A 17,895-nucleotide genomic window follows, 5' to 3' on the forward strand; every position below is an offset into this window, starting at 1 on the left:
TGTCCATCCCCAGGGTCGGGATCCAAAAGCGATGGCCCTTCTCTGGCCCCCTGGAAGGAAGATCCCAAGGGAGTGGGTGGGAGAATACCATGCGGTTTCTCACACAGCCCAGAAGCTTTGAGGATGGGGCATGCAAGAAGAAACAATCTGAAGAGTAAATAGTAACCACTAGCAATAGTGCATCCATTATTATGTGCTGCTATAATGACATTGAAACATATATGACTAACACATATTTACGGCAGTTATTGATTCAACATCCTTTTCATCAATGATCCAAAGCAGACAGTTTGTTGGACAGGTGGGAATGACTGGCAGAGTCGATTTTAAGATTCATTGTCCGTCATGAGTTTGAGAAAGACAGTTGTCACTTGAAATGATGCTGCAATTATGTCTTACATTTTCTTCACAGGTTATAATAAAAACAACGTCTTCCAAATCTGACATTTTAACTGCAAAGCTATATTTCGGTCCGGTTTACTGACTAGAGGCTCATATCTTCTGTAATTCTCAAAAAACAAAATATATTTTCTTGCACTTACATGTTTCCTTTCCTGGAACAGGAAGTCATCCCATACTTTCTTATTCTTAATCCTGCAGCACCATTTGTTGTTTCTGTGGTAGGAATATGTCTATTGACAACTACAATTTAAGTTGGAAACATGTTTCCTGGCAAACTACTTTTTGTGGTCATTCCATTTATTAAAATTGACAGATCTCTAAAAGCATTCGATTATTAAACAAAATCCAAGAGGTGTCTTACTACTGCAGGAACAGTTGTAACTACACGTGGGCAAACCTAATGCATAAGAAGGTGGTTCACCTCCAGACTACAATTCTGTTTGACGAAATAAAGAAAGTATACATGTAACCTTTTTTGGATGAAGATGTACCTCGCACACTATTCCATAATTGAACATCAGTTAAATACTTAAGAATTACAATCCAATCATGACTCTGCCCAGCGTCGGCATATTGCTGTGCAGTGCACAAGATAACCACGAATACCATCTAATCTGACAGGACAAAAAAATAAAAACTCACCATTGATAAAAACAGCATTAATAAGCTTTGTATAAGCTTTATCCAGGTCTCCACGTCGCTCTGCAACTTTGAAAATGGATTCTGCAAGTTCAGCAAATTCTTCAAATCCAGCAACAAATGGAAGAATTCCAACTTTACTTTTCTTCGATATCTTGACGTCTTCCATTTGCTTTATTTGGCTACTCTTCAGGGAAATACAAGATGCATATTAATTCACTATGGTGCAAAAGAGAAACCGAAGCTACATTTTCCGAAAAGCATTTCATATTTAAAAAAAATCTCTGCTTAAAGTTACCAAACAATTCCAACATTACACTAAAATACAAAGGTCCAAGTCTGGCTCCACTTGCGTTAATTTTCATATAATGATCACCTTGTTAGCACTGGCACTGACAGGAGTTTCTTACCAATTTCTTTTTCACTCAAGCAATAGTATTAAAAATAAAATGTACTTACACAGACATTTTATATTCTTATTTGTGTACATCCTTTAGGAAAATCTGCATTTTAAATATATGAAATTCAATTTGAAGAGAGGAATGGTGCATGTCAAATTTCCAAATGGAAAATAGATTATATTCGTTGAGCTCATATATTCACTGCATTAACAATTCATAAGTATATCCTTAAAAGAAGGGCCTGTGAAGTAGAATGAAACATGTTTGTTTGGCTTACATTATCAAACATGTGATAAACAGCTATTTTGTTAGTCTGATGATCACGTCATCGTAAGTGCCACATTGGGATCATTTAGCATACTCTTTGTCACTTTGGCAAGTATCATAGTGTAATATTGTTGTAGTAGTTACTTGTTAATATTAATTTGTAACTGGCTCTATTACAAAAAGTTAAGAGGGGTGAAGCCAGTTGCCCGGATGCAAAATGGCACATCTCTTCTACTCCATTGCTTTCTTCTGGCAGACCTATAACAAAGATTCCTTTCTCTCTTCATATTTTAGAAATATTTCTGCCTGTTTGATGATTTTGCCCTTCCTAGAGTGTGGACGTATTACAATAGAAATATGCAAATCTTTCTTTTTACTGCACAGTAGCCATTTTACCATTAACATGGATTACAATGGCCAAAATGGCGAGCCCGGTTTAAGCCCTTCTCTTTTCAGCTCACTGCCCTTGCTGACCACATGTGGTAGGTCTTTCGATAGGTGGGCTTGGGTCTCTCCAGCCCAAATTTCTATACATCAGGAAGGCTCTGGAGTAATTCTGTTAGCAGTCCACTGGAGCCAAGAATACAAGTTAGGAAAGGCCACAGAGTGACACTTGAAGCAGTTGCTGGGACAATGACTGCAAGGGAAGCTTTGCGATTTCTTTGATAGGGAAGCCATGTCACAGTGCCTCCCTAGAACTGGATGGCCCAACCAGTTCAGAGTTTTCATCATGGAGCTCAGAAGTGCTGTAGGCCTATAGCTGGCACACATCATCCAGAGTGGGAACTCCTTTTCCCGGATTTGCAAAGTGCAGAGAATTGGAATCTTGCACTGCATCTTCATCATGGGGCCTGGCCATTGTCGCTCAGCTGTTTCTGCTCTCTGCTAAGAAGCGTCTTTTGTTATTTATCAAGGTGCCTGCAGGCCACTTGCTGGGACATATCGACTGCTCCGCCTGACTTTGCCATCCTGGTGGGCCCCATTCCTCATGGGATCAGAAGCTGAGGCCCTTTTCCATCTTTAGCCAAAGTCCAGACTGGTGGTCTTCAGTAATTAGACACTGGAACTACTGGACCCAGTTGTCAAAGTTGTCAAACAAAGACACCTCTGCGATTGCGAGCCCCAATGCTGCAATCAGTGATGTGCACATTTGCCTCCAATTGCCTAGATTTACCTGGGGTTGTTGTCTGTCCTGGCCAGGTTTGAGGGGCAAGCTAGCATATTTGTTTCTGTATCTCCCCTAGCCTCCACTGAGTTTGATAGGGCATAAAGTGCTCCTTTGAAGCTGCCTTGCCTTAACATAATTGGTGAAATCCCAGTATAAGAATGCTCTCTGGGGTACCCCCATAGATATCCAGGATTTGTAGCTGACCCTTTCATAGATGGAAAATGTGTAATCCCAATACTACAAAAAGTGTCACTATTTAAAGGACCAGACTACCAGTTTTCTTCATAAGGGAGAACTTTGACTAACTTGTAAAACTCCACCACAGCATCCAAAACTTGGTTACTTACCTGAAACTTTATTGAACACTTGTTTCTAGGTTAGAAATGGAATTACTAAATTTAGTTACAGTGTGCTGGTATGGCCTTACAATTATATAAGGTATTTGATAACAGATATGGGCTACATTACTCACCGTAATCGTATTTCTGATCCTTGTATCTGCTTAGATTCACATGCTGTGCATAGCCCGCCATCTAGTGGAAGCTGTATTACAGTTGTTTTCGAACTCGAAAAGGGACGTCGACAGAGTGTGCCAGTAATACTATCCCTAGTGTGACGTCCACTGTACCTATGATCCCTTACGCGTCGAGGTCCCTCAGATTGTGTTTTTTCTGACATGAGGTAGCATGCGGTGTAGCGCGAGTACAGTTATACCCAAGCAGATACTTATCAGACAAGCTCATAAGCATCCATGCGCCTTCTCTCCGAGGGGAGGAAGGGCGGGTTGCATGTGAATCTAAGCAGATACAAGCATCAGAAATACGATTATGGTGAGTAATGTATCCCTTCTGAGGCTTGTGGAATCTGCTTAGATCACATGCTGTGCATAGATTAGCGAGCAGTGGAAGAAGGAGGTGGGATGTCAGAAGGTTCATGAGCGAATAAGTGTCTTAGAACCGCTTGTCCCACTTGTGTATCTGTCTTGGAATGGGTGTCAATGCAGTAGTGCTGAGTGAAAGTATGTATAAAGCTCCATGTAGCTGCTTTGCAAATACTGTCTAAAGGAACATTTGCAATGAAAGCCAGCGTGGATCCAGTACCTCTTGTGGAGGGGGCCCTGGGCGTAAAAGGCAGTGTCTTATTTGAAAGGGAATAGCACAGTTGGATACATCTGACTATCCACCTTTATATGGCGTTCTTAGAGACGCGATCTCCATCTCTGCCTGGCACTAAGGAGACAAACAGCTGATCTGTTTTTCTTAGCAGTCTGGTTTTGTCTACGTAGTAGAGGACCACCCTCCTCACATCTAGTGTGTGGAGTTTTACTTCAGTAGAGCTTTTGGGTTCTTGGAAGAAAGCCAGTAGCTCAATAGACTGCTTAACGTGGAATTTAGAAATTAACTTAGGAGAGAACCTAGGGTGAGTTTGTAAAACCAGTTTGTCCTTATGTATTGTAAAGAAAGGATCCTGCACTGACAGAGCTTGGATTTCACTGACTCTTCTTATGGAAGTGATGGCTACTAAGAAGGCAGTTTTAAAAGTCAAATGTTTGAGACTATATTTGTGCATGGGCTCAAAGGGGGGGCCCATGAGCTTAGTAAGTACCACATTAAGGTCCCAACCTGGTGGTGGGTTAGAAATTGGAGGGTGGAGTCTCTTTACCCCTTCCATAAATGTCTTGACCACTGGCACTTTCCACCATGACACCTTGTTATGGGAAGTGGTGTAGGCTGATCAAGCTGCCAGGTGCACTTTAAGTGAGTTGAACACTAACCCTGCATCCAATAGGTGGAGCATATAAGTGACAACATTAGAAGGAGTACAATCAACTGGGTTGATTTGCTTATTCTGGCTACAAATAACGAATTGTTTCCATTTATCATAGTAACAGTGCCTTGAGTTAGGTTTTCTTGACTCTTTCAAGATATCCATACATCTCTGGGGTTAATTGAGATGTCCGAACTCTATGATTTCAGGAGCCATGCTGCTAAATTCATTGAGTTGGGCTGAGGATGCACTGTTAGCCCCTCGTGCTGGGAGAGTAGGTCGTACCGGCACAGGAGTTTGATTGGATCGCACACCGCCAACTTGCGTAGGTGTGGAAACCATGGTTGTCTCGCACACATAGGAGCAACTAGGATGAGCGGCATTGGTTCACTGTGGATCTTGTTCACCACCTTCCTCACCAGTGGGGTTGGTGGAAAAGCGTAGGCAAACATCCCTGACCAATTCATCCATAGGGCGTTCCCCCTTGGAGCCTGGTTGGGGGAACCTGGACCCGAAGTCTTGGCATTGACGATTTTCACTTGTGGCGAATAGGTCTATAGTGGGAAAACCCCACATGGAGAAGAGGTGTTCTAAAACCTCTTCGTGTAGACGCCACTCATGTTCTTCTGGCAGGGGGTCTCTGCTCAGCGAGTCTGCTAAAGCGTTGAGTTCCCCTTGAACATGTTGAGATGCCAGGAATATCTGCGCCCATTTCCAGATTTTCTGTGCAAGTCTGGATAGATTTGGAGAACGTGTCCCCCCCCCTGTTTGTTGATATAAAACACTGCTGTGGTGCTATCTGTTAGAATCTGCACCGACAGACTTGTTAAATGGGGTTTGAATGCTTGGAGGGCTTTGAACCATTCTAGAAGTTCCAGCACGTGATGTGGTTCTGCGCCGTGGAGTGGGACCACAGACCCTGAGCTGTGTGGTGCAGGTATTGCGCCCACCACCCAGCTAGTGAGGCATCTGTTGTGACCACTGCTTGTATCTGTGGATTGTAGAAGGGTTTCCCCTTCGTCAGATTCTCTCTCGTCCACCAGCGAAGATTTTGTACCAGTGTTGGCGAAACGACCACTAGATCGTCCCACTGACCACTTGCCAGAGACCACTGTTTCGCCAACCACTCCTGTATGGGAAGCATGCGCAGGCACGCGTGGTGAATCAGGTAAATGCTAGATGCCATCATTCCTATTAAACGCATTGCTTTGCGTACCCTTATCTGGCGGCCGGCCTGATAGTGTGGTATTTGCAGTAACAAGTTCTTTACTCTCTCTTCTGAGGGAAAAACGAACCCTTCCTCTGGGTTTAGAATAGCTCCTAAGAACTGTTTGGAGGTGCTGGGCACCAGACTTGATTTTTTTCTCTTTGATCGAGAAGCCCAAACGAAAGAGGAGGTTGATTGTTGTCTCAATGTTTTGTCTGCAAATCAGAGGTGATTCCCCTGTTATGAGCCAGTCGTCCAAGTAAGGGTACACTGGGATTGCATCCCTACGCAGGTGCGCTGCCACCACCGCCAGTACTTTGGTGAGAACCCTTGGAGCCGAGGCTATTCCGAAGGGCAGCACCTTGAATTGGTAGTGCTGGTTCGCTATCTTGAAACGCAAGAATCTTCTGTGCGCTGGGAACATTGAAATATGAAAATAGGCATCTTTCATATCCGGTGTTGCCATGTAATCCCCCTTTTTTAGAAGCAGGATTACCTCTTGTAGCATAGTCATGCGGAACCTTTGTGGCTTGACATACTTGTTCGCAGGCCTCAAATCTAATACTAGGAGCATCGTTATATCTTTTTTTGGCACAAAGAAGTACGTTGAATAAATACCCCTGTTTACCTGGTTGGCTGGGACAAATTCTATCAGGTCCTTTAAAAGAAGCACTGTTATTTCTTCTAGAAGGATCTGCTGATGTTTCTTTGAGTGAACCTTTTGTCTCGGGGGGGTGATCGCGAGGACGTTGAAGAAGCTCTATGCAGTAGCTCCCTGCTACCGTGGACAGCACGCATCTGTCTGAGGGGATACCCTCCCATGCGTGGGTGAAGTTGGAAATGCATCCTCCTACTGGAGATGCATGGGAGGGTACCTGGAGGGGAATGTCACTTACTCTGAGGTGGGGTGCCACCTCGAGCTGGGCCCCTGCCCCGATTACCACGACCTCTACGTTGTCCTTGTGGATAGTCCTGAAAGGTTTGTCCTTGGTTGTTGCCATAGGAACCTTGGCCTTGGTTGTATCCTGATCCCCTCTGAGAATTTTGGCCCCGAAAGCGGCAAAAATTGCTGTTACCTCTTTGCCCCATGGGCTTGTTCGTGAGCTGACCTAAGGACTTTAGAGTGTCATACTCATCCTTTGCTGTCTTAAGTGTGTCTTCTATAGCCTTGCCGAAGAGCACATCAGGTTCCACTGACATATTAATTAAGGTGGCCTGAAGCCTGATCGGCGAAGCAATGCGTGACTCTTTATAATAGTGCCTTCTGCGATAACTCTCCCTGCTTTGTCAGCTGCGTCAAAATTTGACTTGAGGAGATAAGTCGACACAGCTCTTCCGTCTGCTGCCACTTGAGCTAATTGAGATTTAAGTGGCTCAGGTGCAGATGAGAGTAACCTGGAAACCATCTCCCACTTATGGAAGTTGTAACTTGCCAAAAGTGTAGCATTATTCGCAATTCTTGTCTGGTAGGCTGCAGAAGAGGCTACTTTTCTGCCCATTGCATATATTTTCTTATATCCTTATCTGGAGGAGCCTTGGAGGAAGCACGGGGTGTGGGCCTGCTCTCTTTCGTGTGGTGGTAACCACCAAAGAGTCTGGTTTTAACTGGCCTCTTATGTATAGGGGCTCTGAAGGTGCAGGCCTGAACAGTTTTTCCACACGTGTTAACGGCCCCTGTGAGATTCGGTGCCTCCAAATAAGGTTGGATTCTGCGTTGCAGATTTCAGCAGTGGGATAAACTGTCCTACTGTCTTTTTGTCTCCCAACAATTGTTCAGCGAAGACTCTGTCCTCCTGTACCTCCTGTGTGTCAATGCGGAAATGTTCTGCCGCTTTGGTTAAGACTTCGTTGAGGAGGGATTGATTGTCTACAGGGGAATCTACCACTGGAGGGTCTTCATTAATAGGAGAATCTATGGAATACATGTTCATCTCCTGGTCTGGGTCGTCATCGTCCCCATAATAAAGTTTGTCTGTGTCCTGATCAATAATTTGATTCAGGGTCATATAGATCTATAATTCTGCCCTGTGCGGGAACATCAGTACGAGCTCTCTTAGTAGGGGGTTGAGAGACAGAGGGCTGAGAGCCAGAAGGGGCTGAGGTGGGAGGGGTGGTCTGAAAGCTTTGAAGATAATCTGGATTTTTTTTCAAAGAAATTCGCCATAAAGGACATTCTTTGCATAACTCTGTCGATATCTTGCGAAGACCATTCCTTTGAACTTGGGATTACAGTGTCGGGAATACCCATGTGTTCATTAGTTGGAGGAATAATCTTTGGCCTAGAGTCTTTAGGTTTCTCTATGGGCTTGGATAAAATTCCCTTTTGTGAAGACCTGTCCCTAGTAGGACTCTTGTCCCTATGAGGGTTTTAGAGGATTTCTTATGGTGTTATTCCCCATCCTGGGGCCCTGAGGAGTTTGTAACAGACTTTTTGGCGGCCTGATGTTTTACTAGATGAAGAACGTCGAACTTTGAGTGTGGGGGCCGAGGTTTCGGAAGGTGTTTTTCGTATGACACCCTTGCCGTCTTTCGACGTCTTAGCCCTGTCTTGTGGCGATCTTGAATGAGATTGCTCAGAGGACCGGGTCTCGGTGGACCGTTCACGGGGTGTCGAACGTTATCGAGTATTCGACTCATCTGTCGAATGTCGACTGGGGTTTATGTGTTTTGTGGTGTGTGCTTTTGAAGCGCTGCCGCCGCCGGGTGTTGTCCCCACAACATGGCCGCCGGCCTGTCCTGTGGGGTCGGGGCCGGCGCTTGGGTAGCTGAAGCTACTCCGGTGCCCTTGCCGTCCGAAAGTCCGGCATCGCTGAAGGCTCCTTCTACGTCCATGGCCTCGAGTTTTCTGGAGTAGTGGGCCCAGCGCTTAGTGGAACGGTCCTTAAACGCCTTAGGCTTGAAGACCGTGCACAGTCGACAAGACGTTTCAACGTGGTCTCTCGGGAGACACAAGTTGCAAACTAAATGTCTGTCCACCCAGAGGAATTTACGGTTGCACTTAGGGCAAAACTTAAATGGAGTGTTTCCCATAATTCTGGGTAAAGGGGATGGCAGCTGGGTGAACACAGTGTAGGAAGGGGAGAATATGCATTCGAAAACGGTCTCCTAACAATGGCCTCCCCCCTCTCTCCCTACTGTCTGGGCCGAGGCCCGGGGCAGCCTTCCAAGGCCCTACGGTCCGTCGTGATGGTCTCCGACGGCAGTATTCTTTCTCTTTCCTCTGCGTGGTGTTACGGCAGTCGAGGAAAGGATAGAAAGAAAAACTATCGTACTTATATAAATTCAATGGCTTATCGCCGAAAGGAACTCCACTATACGCGTCCGTCTAGTATGTCAGAAAAAAACAATCTGAGGGACCTCGACGCGTGAGGGATCATGGATACAGTGGACGTCACACTAGGGATAGGATTACTGGCATTCCCTGTCGACGTCCCTTTTTGAGTTTCGAAAACAACAAATGTAATACTCTGCAGCTTCCACTAGATGTTGGCCTATGCACAGCATGTGATCTAAGCAGATTCCACAAGCCTCAGAAATTATTCATAAATATATATATATATATATATATATATATATATATATATATATTATTTTCTCATTCGGTAACATTCATTGTTTGTTACTTGTTTCTTTATGTCACTGCCCTAGTTTTCATTATACTCTTTATTTCTTTAATCACTCTTTGTTTAGGCAATCGCAATCGCTTGTTCTTGTGGCTGTTCACTCTGGAGTGTGGTGCTTTCATTTGCCTTTCTTATATCCGAAAGATGCACCCAATACTTTAATCCCTTCACTTTTACTGCTGAGGGTGTGCAATGTATTACTTCATAGGGGCAATGAAATCGTGGGGAGTTCCACCTAAGTATGAAACTTTGCACGTACACATGTTCACCAGGCATTAGCTGTGCTGCTGGGCTGTCCTGTGTGGGTGTATTTGTATCAGTTTCATTTTCTTGGGTAAATGGAGGTGCTATTTGTTTTGTTATACTCTGCACAGCCGGTGTCAGTTTGGTAACATAGTCCTTTAATTCATCCCATAGCAATGTGGCAGCTCTGTGAGCGTCTGATGCTCTTCTTACTGGAGATAGTGGTGTTTGGATGCGCCGCCCCGTCACTATTTTGTGCAGGCTTAAATAGTGGTCCTTAATTGGCTGTGTTCTGAGTTGGAACAGTGCTAGAGGCAAGCAATATACCTAGTTTTTCTTAAGGGTGTGACATAATTTGGTCAATCTGCTCTTGAGGAGGGAGTTTATTTTTTCCACCACCCCGTTAGCTTGCAGGTGATAAATCGAACAAAGTTTGATTTTACTCCTAACAATGTGGTCACTTCTTTGAAAAGGTCATTTACAAAGTGTGTACCGTTGTCTAACCGTATCACATCACATATCCCCCACCTCAGGAATACCTCCCTCACCAAAAATGTGGCCGTGCACTTGGCATCTGGGTGCGCACACAGTCTTGCTTCCACCCAGCGTGAGAAGGGGCACATCACTACTATGAGGTATCCTGCCCCGTTACATCTTTCCCCCATGTCGGCATAATCTATGTGCAGTTCTCCAAATGGTCCTGACGGGCGTGGCAATGTTCCTTGCAGTGTCCCGAGTGTCATTCCTGCGCTCTATGTCTGACAAGTTGTACATTCTATTATTAATTTCATTAGGTGTTCCTGGAAATTGGGTATGAACCATCCTTTTTGGACGTCTGCTGCAATGTGCTGTTTTGTTACGTGTGCTGGAAAGTGAAGTTGTTCAAATACTATCTGTAATAGCTCTACTGGCATCACCACTTTCCCTGTCATCTCCTGGCACCATAGTAGGTCTGTGGATGATTGTTTGCACCCTCTTTTCTCCCATAGTTCCTGCTCATCGGGGGGTGCACGTCTCATTAACTCTATTATTTGAAGTATGGGTGTAGAACTTAACCATTCTTCCTTGTCGTCTGGTGCCGATCCTTTTACTATACATTCTACTGACTGCGGGATGTTCAAGTATGCCGCTTCTTTTGCGGCGGCGTCTACTGCCCCGTTCCCTAGCAAGATTGCATCTGTGTTATTTGTATGTGCTTGGCACTTCAATAAGGCCACTACTGATGGTTCTGCTAATGCGTCAATGAGGTCATTCAATAGCGCTGCATGTTGTACAGGGGAGCCATCCGCTCTCCACAATCCCCTTTGTGACAAGCCTGAGTGTACCATCGTTGTCACATAAACTGAGTCGGAGTATATTGTCACTGCACACCCTTTGGCTGTATGCAATGCTTCAATTAATGCAAAGTGTTCTGCTGCTTGTTCGAAAAATGTGAGGGGAGGCGCTTCTGCACTATCACTTCGTATTTTTCCCCTTCAATTCTTACCACAGCTGCCCCTACGTGCTTTTCTCTCATTTCGCAATCGATAGATGCTGACCCATCTACAAAGTATATGTCACCTCCATTTCACCTACTCCTAGGGCATTTTCACTTTTCTTTAGGGATGTCATCGTCTTCTCCTTCATATGTAGCGCAATTGTGCGCTTGCATGTCCTCCATTGTGCAGGGCTCTGTAATGAATGTGGCTGGGTTTACAATTTTGCATCGTACAACGTGTACGTTTGGGCTGGATATTATTATTTCATATGCAGTTGCTCTCTGTGTGGTGAGTGTGGACTTTTACCTTTCTAATATTGCAAATAGAGAGTGTTCAACAAACAGTGTGACCGAGCAGCCCATCACTATGGTGGCACTTTTCTCTATTGAGAAAACGGTGGCTTTGAGGGCCTGTTCGCATGCGAAGTGTCCTTGCATTATTAAGTCTAAGGTGCCACTGTAGTATGCCAATGGCTTGTGACCTAGTGATGTCTTTTGCGCGAGTACTGCTGTCGTTAGTGTTCCATCGCAATGTGAGAATAGTTAAAACTCCCGATCATAATCTGGAGTCGCTAAAACGGGTGAGTGTGTAATGGGATCTTGTAGTTTGAAGAATTGTGTGATCATTTCTTGTATCCATTATATGGGGGCGCTGTTCTTTTGTGCATCTTTCAGTGCTTGGAGAAGGGGGCGTGTGTATGCAGCATAATCTAGTATCAATGCACGGCAATAATTGCTTATGCCAAGGAACTGTTGCATTTCTTGTACTGTTTTAGGCATCATGGTGTGGCATATTGCTGTTGCTCTGTCTGGTATAATCCTTTTGCCATCTTTCGAAATTAACTGTGCTAGATACAGTACTTCTGCTAGGCAGTATTGCAGTTTACCCTTATCCACCTGTACCCTTTTGCTGCTAATAGATTCAGCAACGTTATTGAGTTTGCTCTACATTGCTTTTCACTTTCGCTGCGGATAAAGAGATTGTCCACGTACTGAATTATTGTGCTTTTTACATCAATATTGCTGAGGTCTTCGTGCAGAATTCTGTTAAATATGCTGGGGCTTTCACAGTACCCTTGAGGTAGCCTGCAATGTTCAAATCTTTTACCCCCTACGTTGAATTCTGTTCGGTATTGGCAACTGGTGTCGAGTGGTACTGAGAAGAAGGCACTCTTCAAATCCACAACTGTGAAGCACGTGGCATTTTTTGGGACGCTGCATAAAATGGATGCAGGGTTTGGCACTAAAGGGAACTCTCTTTGTATGACGTCATTAAGTGTGCGGAGATCCTGGATCATTCTCCATGCCCCGCCCCTTGCATTTATTATCGGATAAATCGCAGTATTGCATGGTGAATTTGATGGCACAATTATACCTTGTTGTAGTAATGCGCTTATTGTTTCTTTTATTCCTTCTTCCACTTCTCTGGACAGTGGGTATTGTTTTACTCTAAGTGGTACCGCTCCTGGTTTTAGTTTAATTTTTATAGGTGTTACTCCTTGTAAGAGTCCTACATCATGGGGCCCTGTTGTCCATAGTTCTGATAGTACTTCTCTCATATCTTGATCAAATATAGAAGGTGGTGTACTGACACTGGCCATGAGGGGTTTCTGTATCTCTCTGTATTGGATCATTAGGTCACATGGCACGCATATTTCCATTATTATTTCCCCGTCAGTGTCAGTAAACAGCTTTTCATCTGTCACATCTCTCAGCGCTATATTTGGGTCTATGCATAATACTGTTCTCCACTCATATCCATGCGTGTCCAGTCCTATTGCCACAATACGTTTGCCTGATACTTGCACATCCTGTAGGTCAATTGAAAGGACGGTGCCAGGCACAATTTCTGGGCTTATCACAGGGCTGAAAACTAAATCAGATGGCACCCTCCATTCTTTCTGGGTGATCTCTGGCACCACTCTAGCCAGAACCTTTATCTCATAGATCAGTGGCCTCCAAACAGTCGATCGCGAGCTACCAGTAGCTCGCCAGAGCCTTTGAAGTAGCTTGCGCTCGAGTTTCAGAAAAAAAAAAAAAAAAGAAAATTATGCCAGGAAGTGCTCTGACCAATCACAGGCCTGCAATTCTCTATAGCATATAGATTGCACCTTGTGATTGGCCAGAGCACGTTCCTTGCTGGGAGCTGTGCTCCCATTGGCCACAGTGGTTTCTTTGTTCTCCTTAGTTTGCCCGGGCTTTTTTCTTTAAAAAGCACCATGGCGCCTCGCATGGATTCCGATCTGTTTTGGAGGAGGCTGATGCTGGGGCTTGGATTCCAGGAGCGAGCTGAAAGTGGCAGGAAAACTTCTTTTGTGAAGGTAAGTTGGGTCGGGTGGATGGGGGAAGTTGATCTTTTTTTTTCTGCTGAGCCACTGCAGCCCGTGTGCACAGCTGTTGTGTGTGCTGTTAGAGGGGCGGGCAGCTCGGCAGAACGAAGCCCGGGGTGAAATGGAGACATTTAGCTATGATGCTTAGTGTCTCTGCTTCACCCCGGGTTCGTTTGCAATCATGTGAGCTATTTTTAGAAGGCAGGGCTCTGGCGAGGAAGCCCCCTCGGGACTTCCTCGCCAGAGCCCTGCTTTTCTAATAGTACCTCACATAACTGAAATCAGCCCAGGGCGAGCGGAGACATGCAGCATGATAGCTTCATGTCTCCGTTTCGACCCCGGGCTCGTTTGCAATCATGTGAAATATTTTTAGAAGGCAGGGCTCTGGCGAGGAAGCCCCCTCGGGACTGAAATCGGCCCAGGGCGAGCGGGGACATGCAGCATGATATCTGCATGCCTCAGTTTCGACCCTGGGCTCATTTTGAGTCTTTTCCAGGGGTGGACTGGCCTATAGGGAACTCTGGAGATTTCCCGGTGGGCCTCTGCACCCTGGGCCTCTTTTGTGTGGCATTTCCAAATTTTGGCATAGGAAAAGCATTGGGCTTGCTGAAAATGTGTCATGTGGGGCCACTTTGAAAATAATTTCCTGGGCCTCTTTTGGTACCAAGTAAGTATTTACAGGGCCTCTTTTAGTTTCCACTCCACCCCCTTTTCAGCTATTTTTCGAAGGCAGGACCATGGGTGGACTGGCCTATGTGGAATTCTGGAGTTTTCCCGGTTGGCCTCTGCACCCTGCGATTCCTTTGTCGGGCATTTCCAAATGTTCACATAGGAAAAGCATTGGGCTTGCTGAAAATGTGTCATATGGGGCCACTTTGACAATTATTTCCAGGGCCTCCTTTAGTTCCCAGTCCACCCCCTTTTCAGCTATTTTTCGAAGGCAGGGCCATGGATATCTGCCGCACATAGTGATCTGTTGCTACACACGGAAATCCAATGGCTTAGCAGGGGGAAAATACTACGTCGCTTTCTTTCACTTTTGCCAGAAATCAAAGACTTCATGAGGTCAAGAAATGAAGACATCGGCCAATTATGCAGCATTTCTTGGCTACTTGATTTGGCATTTCTGGCAGATGTTACTGAGAAATTAAATTCCCTGAACTGTGAACTACAAGGAAAAGGCTAACACCATTGCTGACATGATAAGCGCAGTAAAGACATTTAAGTCAAAACTTAACCTTTTCACTGAACAAGTGGGGAAAAGGAAATTGCATAATTTCCCTTCTGTAATGCAAATGCTGACAGAGCATACAGCTAGTCCTGAACTCCTGAACATAGACAAATACAGCAGTCTCCTGAGCAGGCTTAAGGAAGAGTTCAGTGACCGGTTCCGGGATTTCGAAAGGATTGAACCGTGTGTGATGTTCATCGCAAACCCCTTCATGGAAGTCAATGTTTGTGAACTTACAGAACAAATGGGTGAGCTGTTTAACCTGAACAGTTGTGCTATGGAAATGGAGATTGTCAGCCTGCAAGGGGACATTCAGCTGAAAAGCAGGCAATCTCACACCAATTTCTGGAGCCTTGTTGATCACAAGGAGTACAATAACATTTGCACAGCAGCATTAAAAGTGACTTCTCTGTTTGGTTCCACCTATCTCTGTGAATCTGCATTTTCATATATGAACTTCATCAAATCTAAATTTCGAACCTGCCTGACCGATGAGCATTTTAGTGACTCCATCCGAGTTGCTGTATCAAGTTATACACCCGACTACAAAAGCACTGGTGGATGGCATGCAGTGTCAACCTTCACACTGAATGTCTAATTTTCCTACATTGTGAAAGTCTTTTTATGAGAACTTCTAATAAAAAAGAATGCAATAAAGAGATTTTTGAACTTATTAACATAAACGTGAAGGGATATGTCATTCCCTATATTTATGAAGGGAAAATTACAGATAAAAAAAGTTCCAATGTTCATGAACAACCCCGACCGCTGATATCGCCCGCAAGTAGCTCTCGCTGTTGGCCCCCAACTGAAAGTAGCTCACGCCGACAAAGGTTGGAGACCCCTGCCATAGATGAACATGTCAACATCCGTGGGCCCCCCCCTTACTGCAACCTCCTTTGTCATGGTACTGATCATTAGCCATGCTCGCACTGGACACACCCCTGGAGTGGAACACAATATTCCCCTTTATGTCATATTAAGCTTACTAAGGTGGTCCTTCCCCAGCAAATTTATGGGCGAATCTTCGTGATACAGCAGAGGTGCCCGAACTGTTTTCCCTCCCACTGTTATATCCAAATCTTTGGTGTAAGGAACTTTAAAAATTGCCCCAGAAAACCCCTGCGTTTCCAAATTTTTCCCTGAGAGGGGAAACCGGCACGATTTTTCTGCTCCAGAGTCCACCATAAAGATTAACTGTTTATTTCCCATCTCTGCCCCCACTAGTGGTTCCTCTTCTGCACGTAGCGTAGTCGATAGAACTGGACACACAAGTGCTTTCTGTGGGCTGTCCTAATCGGGGTATGTGTTGGTTCCTGGGACGGAGAAAACGCTGTCCGCAATTACTGCCGTACTGTGAAACGGCGCTGATGCGCCATTGGCAGTCGTAGCGAAAATGTTGGGATGGGCGTTCCCCATCGTATTCTGACATGCTGCTTGGGGCTGCATGCTTTGTGGCTGTGCTTGTGGTCTGTGTTGAATATGTTGGGTTCCTTGCGGGTAGTCATTATAATTGTGTTCTTGTTGTCCATTACCACCCATTGGTAATCCATAGGGGCTGCCTGGGTGAGGGTGGCCAAATTGTTGTTAGTTTCCCATGGGAGGGGGTCCTTGATAGTATCCCATAGGTCGTGCTCGACATTCCCATGAAAAGTATCCCCACCTCCCACAATTCCAGCAGTGCCCTTGGCCCCCTCCTCGCATCCCTTGTCCTCCAAAACCTCTATTGCCCTGAACTCCAAATCCCACTCTGTCCCCTGTACCCACCTCATCCTTCATTCTTGTGGGCCTTCCCTGCCATTGGGGGCCTTCGTACTGCCCCTCTCCAGTTCATTCATCCTGTCCGTTTGCAGACCACGTAGCTGCCATCCTTGCCAGTGTACTCCCTGACCCCTCCTCCCCGTCTCTCAGTGGGTAGAGCTGCGTTAATCGCAGAGACCTTCACCAATTTATTCTGTACAAGCTTTGCTTCGTCAGCCAACCTCCTCTGTGCAATTTTTTCTCTCTCTTTGATCCTCCTACAATGATGTACTATGATGCTCTGAATCTCAGGCCAGCCTTTGGCTTCTATCCCAGCTATTATATCCAAGGCCTTCTGTACCTCCTTTGGGAGGTCTCTCTTGATGATAAAGTAAAAAAGGGAGGTGGATTGGTCCCAAGCCGTGCCCGTTTCTGATCTCCACAAATCCTGCACCCGAAGAATGAATTGCGCAGCCTCCTCCTCCTCCTCACCCACTGCATTACCAAGTGTAAATCTGGGGTATCAGGGAAAGTTCTCTGCAGTGCATCCCACACTTGTGCTCTCACATTGTTAAAGGCTGACCCATCATGGCGGTCACAATTTATTGTTACTCCTAGAAAACCTGCCTTCACCCACACCCGTCTGCTTGATCTCCCACTGCAGATACTAAAACCTTTTACATCCCCTATGGCCAATGGCACTCCTGCTGTGTTCTTTTTGAATGCATGTATCCACTTTCCTCCCCCCTTCCCTCCCCCTCCCCCCCCCCGAGAGTGGGGGGGGGGGGGCAAGAGGGAGTACCTTCAACAGGTTATTTTTGTCCATCTGTGCCCATGGTATGTAATGGGGTCTCCCTGCCCTCTTGTGGATGAGAGGCATTTGCAATCTTGCTTTACTTCCCTTTTTACTTATCTTTACCCCTTTAGCTTTACCCAATGACATGTTTCCCAACCTGCTCCTCAGCCTTCCCTGCCATCTTTCCTTTACTACCCGACCCTCTGGGTCCTATCGTAGTGCTAGGGGTAATGCTTCTGCTGCCGCTCCCTTTTCGTACTCGTGTAAATCACTCCAAACCTCGCCTATTTCTCTGTCTGAGTCTACACTTCCTTGTTCCTCCCCTGCTTGACTGCCTCCTTGTTCTACCTGCACAATTTTTATGGGGGTATCATTAAGATGGAAGAAAAACTCTCCTGACTTCCACTCATGTTCGGGCCCTCTGGGTAAATTCCTCTGTGATACGCTTGATGGTGCCTCCCCTCCTCCAGGCAGCATTTGTCCTCTGTCATATAGTGCTCGTAACATGTTAATTTCATCTGTGTGGAGGCAAGCTGTCTTTCCAAATCTCCAGTGAGACGTGCTAGGTTTACTGAAGGTGCGCTCGTAGGTCGGTACAGACCTC

General features: G+C 45.5%; 1 protein-coding gene across 4 annotated transcripts in view; it reads right to left on the reverse strand.

Moving 5' to 3' along the window:
- EXOC1 (exocyst complex component 1) overlaps positions 1–17,895 on the reverse strand; it is a 791,619-nt gene that overhangs the window by 163,341 nt on the left and 610,383 nt on the right. For all 4 annotated transcript variants that reach the window (XM_069631625.1, XM_069631623.1, XM_069631624.1 and 1 more), the window contains one exon: positions 1,045–1,228. In XM_069631625.1, the coding sequence (XP_069487726.1) occupies positions 1,045–1,228 (184 nt within the window). The remainder of the gene's footprint in view (positions 1–1,044; positions 1,229–17,895) is intronic.

Source organism: Ambystoma mexicanum, chromosome 6q, assembly GCF_040938575.1.
Source record: "Ambystoma mexicanum isolate Mex_15411 chromosome 6q, UKY_AmexF1_1, whole genome shotgun sequence".
NCBI classification, from domain to species: Eukaryota; Metazoa; Chordata; class Amphibia; order Caudata; family Ambystomatidae; genus Ambystoma; species Ambystoma mexicanum.